Source organism: Ziziphus jujuba, chromosome 11, assembly GCF_031755915.1.
Source record: "Ziziphus jujuba cultivar Dongzao chromosome 11, ASM3175591v1".
NCBI classification, from domain to species: Eukaryota; Viridiplantae; Streptophyta; class Magnoliopsida; order Rosales; family Rhamnaceae; genus Ziziphus; species Ziziphus jujuba.
In genome coordinates, this window is record NC_083389.1 from 20,390,384 (window position 1) to 20,397,500 (window position 7,117).

A 7,117-nucleotide genomic window follows, 5' to 3' on the forward strand; every position below is an offset into this window, starting at 1 on the left:
TTCTTGTCACCGCTGGTCCCGTTGAGACCCTCTCCCTTCAACCTACAAAACCCCCGAAAATCTCAGCCATCAGCCACCGGACGTGCCACCAGAGGTGACGGTTTCCGGTGGGTCTCCGCGGCTCGCCGGAAAATCCAATTCCGGCAAGTACCCAGTCACGTATCCAGCCCCTCCCCACTAATTCCGACCCCCTGAACTCAGATCCGAGATCCTTTTCCTCCAATTCATGACGGTTTGGGAGAATCGAGGCTCTAAAGGCCGAGAGCTTTTCGGCGAGATTCCGGCCACCACCTGTCCGATCTCCGGGAAGTAAGACAAGATTCGTAATCCTCGTCACTCAAGCTTCGATTCGGTATATTACTCGTCAATTTTGGTTAACATTTGTGTTTAACCCCCCGCGTACCGGGTATTATTTACCCAAATAAAATATTAATTTATTTGAGTTGTGTAATGTTGTTGTTCTAGAAGCACGTGTACGTCGTGAAATTAATCCTATGGAGGATCTTGGATTAATTGCATGCTCCAGGTGAGTGACCCATCTTCAAATTAATTTCGGGAATTAAATTTGTGAATATTTTGTGTGAATTGAATATTTGAAATTTACATTTTATGTGTCAAATATTTAGTAAGTTTATATTTGAAATTTTGATGGCATAATTTGAATAAATTGAAATGTATATGTGCATTAAATCATATTTTGATTTTTGACAAATTATGGAAATTTGGATTTTATGGAAATTTGATATTTAAAGGCATTGTGATTTTGATATTAATTGATTTATTGTGGAATTTATTTGTGATTTTATTTTGATTAATAAAAAATGCATTTATATAAATTTATGCATTGTGGAAATTATTTTATGGTATTGAGAATTTGTGAAATTCAATTATATATGAAATTTTGGTGGTTTTAATATTATTTTTGGGCATGATTTGTTTTTAAATATTTCAAGAAAATATTGGTTTAATTTTGGTGGTTTCAAATTGTATAATTATGCCTTGGAATATTATTTGATTGATTTTATGATTTGGGAAGAAAATTATTTGTATATTATTATCGATGGATTTATGCTGGAAATGTTAAAGAAAAATGTGGGAGGTTGAGTTCGAAAAATGGTATAATTCCCACGGTGAATTTTGGAAAAATTATATACCTTTTTATAATAAAATTTGGTTATTTATTTTAGACGCACTCATACAGTACTGGTGTTCTGTACTGTATATGTTGATGAGCGCACAAGTTATAATGTCTCCTGTCAGTTGCCATTGGACCGAGGGCAGGCAAGTTTTATAAGGTGCACATAAGCCGCCCCCCTCTATGGCCGGGATGACGGTTTAAGCAGCGGCACTGTCGGAATGCCGAAGTGACCGTATGCAAGTTTCTCTCTTTAACCTCCCGCCGGATTGTGCTCGAGACGCTGGGTATCGAAGGGCATCACTAGTATATAGTGTGGTGCGTCAAGTATAAATTTTCAGATAGAAATTTCAAACCCCAAAGGTTGTAAAATCGTATTTAAATTAATGTATTTTATTTGCGTTACCATCTAATTATAATTATCTAAATTACATTTTTTTTGACACTCTTTATTTTGATTAATTTAATCAAATTTTATGAATTAGATATATTGATAGTTTTTCCCTTGTGTTATATTTCTTTAATGCAAGTGTTCTAAATTTATTTATTATATTTTATTACATTTTATTTATACTTGGATTATTTAATTATTATTTATTAAATTAACGATTCCTTGATTTTGGGGCATACAAATAACGGGTTTTGTGAAAATGTTTTAAAAGGAGAATCTTTCCAACGGAGTGAATGATGAGGATTTTGAGAGAAAATGTTATTTTCAATTAATTATTATTTACTTACTTATTTATTCTTAATTAATCAAGTGTACTATAATTATCGTTGCTATGATAATTGTACAGTAGATAGGGTCACTCACTGAGATGATTAGCATCTCATATTTTTAAATTCCGTTCCCTTAGGTCCAGGTTGGGAGACGTTGATCGTCCGAGGCGAGCCCGACGTCTCATTTCATTGCCGAAAGTCCAAGAAGCATTTCCTCCCTTTTTCCCCTTTATCTTGTATTGCTTCTTTATCTGTCATCGTATTAATTTTACATTTATTTGTATAATACTCTGTATACTATATTGGACATTTAGTTATTAATTATGCACTGATTCCTGTTATTCATTTGGAGTGCTGCAAATTTGTGGAATTATATTGTAGTAATGTGGGAGGAATAAGGGGATGTATATAGAAGTGTGTTTTCAGTGCAGAAAATTTATGGTAAGTTCAACCCTTAGGGGAAGTTCTGCCGGATTTTCCATTGGAGGGTCGGGTAGGATTTTCCTGGGATCAGGGCTTGTCTAGGTTTCCGGTGAGAAATTTTGGACGGGTCCTGACATATAAACCATAAGTGTATCTTTAAATATAAATCCTCAAAGAAATCCAAGGGCTAATGAGAAAAATCTTAATGAAAAATCAATCAGAATGCCTTGATGGGGTCTTTAGATACTGACAAAGTTAGTAGGAATCTAAAATTCTTTAGGAAAATAAAATTTTCTTTTATTTGGATAATTTTTATAAGGAGGAATTTGTAGACCATAGCAGAAAATAAATCTCTAACAATGTGGAAAACTGAGATGGAAAGTGAATCCTTCTAAAAATGTGTTATTTTAAAATTTCCTATTAAATTAGTTTTATGTATTTTTTTAATACAATTTTACGTTTTAATTGTAATGCACAAACTTATTTAATTACTTGTAAGTCTTATTTTCTTCTATAATCAACTAAACACTATAAAAAAAATTCTAAAAAAATTCATTCGTGAAAAAATAAATCCCAAAAAAGTAATTCTTTGGAATAATTCTCCTTCAATACTTTCCATTTCATCAAACAGACTATAATGAGAAACTAACTATTTATGTAATATTATAATGTTATTTTGTACGTATAAGTGTGCAATTCCTCTCTCTCTCTCTCTCTCTCTCTCTCTCTCTCTCTCTCTCTCTCTCTCTCTCTCTCTCTCTCTCTCTCTCTCTCTCTCTCTCTCTCTCTCTCTCTCTCTCTCTCTCTCTCTCTCTCTCTCTCTCTCTCTCGATAATGGGATAGAATATCTCCAAGGGACTTTCTATTTATCCCATGTTCTTTATTTTAGTGGACTTGATTCTTCAAATGCAGAAAATCAAATTCATTTTTTATTTTAATATTATATTAATTTAATTTAGTATAACAAAAGTTATCAAGCCATTATATAATATTTGAAAGATAATTTATATAAAAAAAACAAACAAGAAATATAAGTACAACAATAAATGTTTCAAAAGAAAAGAAGAATAAAATGTATAGATAAAGAATATTTTTGGAACTCACTTAAAATTTCACTATTATCTTAAAACAAGGTCTTTATCATTGAAAGTGTGCTTTTTATTTAAAAAGTTCATTGAATGATGCTCTTAGACATTTGGTGATTAGCATAGTGTGATTATGATACTATAAATGATCGATCAAAGAGCATAAATTCTTGGTTTATGCCGATTAGAGATCTTTATCAGCCTTATATTTGTATGCTAAAACATGTTGTATGATTTGATTGATATTCTATAATTGCACTAAGACTCATAAATGGAAACTATAGATAGTCAATAGAAATAGCAACAATTTCTTTTTGTTATCACGAGACCTATAAGTTCATATAAGAATCTCTTTTTGTTATCACGAGACCTATAAGTTCATATAAGAATCTTATATATACGTCTAACAACAGTTTTGTACAAACCCCCGAAGCTACCTTGGATGAAAAGAATATATAAATTTAAAATCTTAAATTAAATATGCACTTAATTTTCTTAATATTATATATATTAGGTAATTATTAGCTTAACTTTACTACTCATTTTATCAAAAAAAAAAAAAAAAACACTTGTAACTCATTAGAAAAGAACGATATATAAGTATTAAGATGGGTAGATATCACTAAAAACCCATTTTATTTTGCTACTTTTTTAATATTACATTTCTATTGTGAAAAATATCAATAGAACTTTTTCACATTTCACTTTCCTTTTAATAAAGCACTATTTTTCAAAACTTTTAGTAATTAAATTAAAATTTAACTTATTTATCATTCATTTAATAAAATTCTTTTATATATTTTTAAAAATAAAAAATAATGAATAAAAATAATATGATCAACCATAATTAACTTTGTTTTTTATTTAAAAAAATAGTTTCAAATGTATTAAACTCTTGAATTTGTGTTTGAGACAATCATGACAATTATATATGATTATTTATTTATTTATTTTTTATAAATTAGGCAGTCTGAGAGAAGTATATATATATATATATATATATTTGTGTGTGTGTGTGTTTCAAAGTTCTTAGAATAAAAATAACAGAAAAAAAAATGGTTTCAAAGTTCTTAGAATAAAAAAAACAAAAAAAAAGGGGCAAAGGAATGGCAAATAGATCAAATTCTAAATCTATGAGTAATAGCTTTAAAATATGGTGTTATATTGAAAAAAAAAAATATATATATATATATATATATATAAGGGTTATAATGATATTTTTTATAACAAAAATGTAGTATTGAAAAAATAATAAATTAAATAGTTTCATAATAATATTTAAAAAATAAAGGAAAAGTGAGAACCAATAATACACTTATGGTGAATAATAATACACTTACACACGAATATGTACTTAATTTTCTTTTAGCTTAACTTCATAGCTGATTAAGAGAGATTGAAATAAGTATATTTGTGTAAAGAAAAAGTGAGAACCAATATAACACCCTTTTTTTTTTTGGGGGACAAAACACATGTTTTATTGATGAATAATAATGCACTTATTTTTAAGGAAATTAGAGAAACGCAAGCACATATAATGGAAGAAATCTTCAAGACATTCTTACTTAGCTTTAAGACATACAATATTTTGTCAAAAATATAACATAATGTGAGCAAAATTTCCATTTGGGAGTAAAGGTGCTCAAATCCGATAGCAATTGGTTTTGAAAATTTTCAATCTAATTTAAACCGATTTCAAACATCCAATCTAATCCACTTATCCACTGTATATTAATTTAGATTAGATTGGTTGGTCCGTTTCAATATTTAATTGAATTGGATTGGTTGAGTTAATGAATTTGCTTTTTCATTTTTAAACTCTTTTTATATTATAAAATGAGCTTAGTGGGCTAAAATTATTAACTCCCTATATAAAAATTGTCTAAATTAACATTAATAATTTTATTTTTATTTAAAAGTCGAAACAAAAATATAAGTCCATACTAAAAATAAACCACCCATTGAAAATGCATATTTTTAAATATTTTATATAATATGGTTGGTTTGGTTTAATATTATATCAGTTTTTCAATTTTCAAAATCGACCTTGAACAAATCCAATGGATGTTTTTCATTTTTAACAAGTAATCCAATTCAATTAAGGATCAAATAACCAAACTACCTATATTAGACTATATTGGATTGGTCGGTTAGATTGCTTTTTTTTGGAAATGCATATTCCCCAAGTTTTAAAATACTGTAAGACCTCAATGTTTACCTTATATTCTAATTATGTCAATATTCTCTTTAATCAGGACATTTTGATTTATATTGTGTTATTAATTAAACTTTTTTTCTTTTTTGAAAGGAACTAATTAATTAATTAAGTCTTTTTGAATTTCCTTTTTTTGAACATATATTAAATTGGGAATTTTTATTTTTTAATTTTTTTGTTTAGGTCCAAATGTTGTCGAATCCAAAATTTAAAGATTAAACAAAAATAATCATTATCATTTGCAATATCTCTAAAAATGATACTATTAATTAAGTCTTCTCGATGAGTGAAGCAATTAGCATAGCTAGGTTAGCCATAACGTAGAAGCACACTATACTAATAATTGATCTATCATTTCCACTGAATGTTACCACTTATTTATTATCTAGCCAGTTGACCAAAAATATATCCCACAAATTTAGATATTAATATATATACATATATAACCAAAAATATATCCCACAAATTTAGATATTAATATATATACATATATAATTACAAATTCACATAATAGTGCAGTATGCATGAACATTATCATCACTGAAAAGATGAACAGTTTGATCATCCACAGTGGAGTAAGCTTGGTCAGGAAAATAGCCATGGACATTTTCATTGTATCCATGTGTGTAGTAGTTATAAGATGAAGCATATGTAGATTCATCCAAGTATTGGGCTGCATAGGGATAGTACTCACTGTCATATGGAAATGGCCAAAATTCTGCCTTCCTCCCTGTTCTTCTCACTACTTTTAGCACCTTCCTTTGGTCTACATATCCAGTCACAGTCACCTTTTGCTTGTCCATGTCTATTTCTAAGCTATCAACCCCTGCATATATGTATGTGTGTATATATACATCCCTCTTAGTTTGATAAGTTATTTTGAGATGAAAAAAAGGTTACTTTGAAATATATATATATATATATATAGAAAGAGAGAGAGAGAAAGGATTAATGTTGGCAATTTAGTTTCCATATTATATTAAAATTTTGAGAATTTAATTATGTAACAAATGTTACAGGTTGCGATTTGCCCAATTAGATTTTTGATTTTAAATCATTAAATACGATGGCACCATTCACATTTGACAAATCATCATATTCTAATGTTATGTTGGAAATATATTTATAACCTATTATAAGGCAATATATATAAGAACATATTTTACTTAAACATTATAAAGTTTATACTAATTACAATTTAATTTTTTATAATTTTGAAAATTATAACTAATACTGTAAATGACATTAATGGAAAGGGTATATGAAACACTAAGTGAGGAATAATTTTTTTGAAACCATATGCATCAAATTATATTCCAGCTAAACCGAAGGAAGATAAATGATCTTAGTCCTACATATATATATATATATATATATATGCAGCAATTAGTTGTAAGGGAATAGTGACATATGACCTGTATTATATATATTCATAATATATATATATATATATATACACACACACACACATGTTTTTGGTAAAATGATTAAATTAGTGACTTTATCAAAACTAAGCATATTCTTAAAATCAGATTGGAG

The 7,117-nt window shown here is 28.3% G+C and overlaps 1 protein-coding gene across 2 annotated transcripts in view; it reads right to left on the reverse strand.

The window, feature by feature from the left end:
- Positions 1-5,984: 5,984 nt before the first annotated feature.
- Positions 5,985-7,117, reverse strand: part of LOC107409471 (heavy metal-associated isoprenylated plant protein 45) — a 2,102-nt gene continuing 969 nt past the window's right edge. For both annotated transcript variants that reach the window (XM_048465868.2, XM_048465867.2), the window contains exon 3: positions 5,985-6,404. In XM_048465868.2, the coding sequence (XP_048321825.1) occupies positions 6,082-6,404 (323 nt within the window). In that variant the 3' untranslated portion in view covers positions 5,985-6,081. The remainder of the gene's footprint in view (positions 6,405-7,117) is intronic.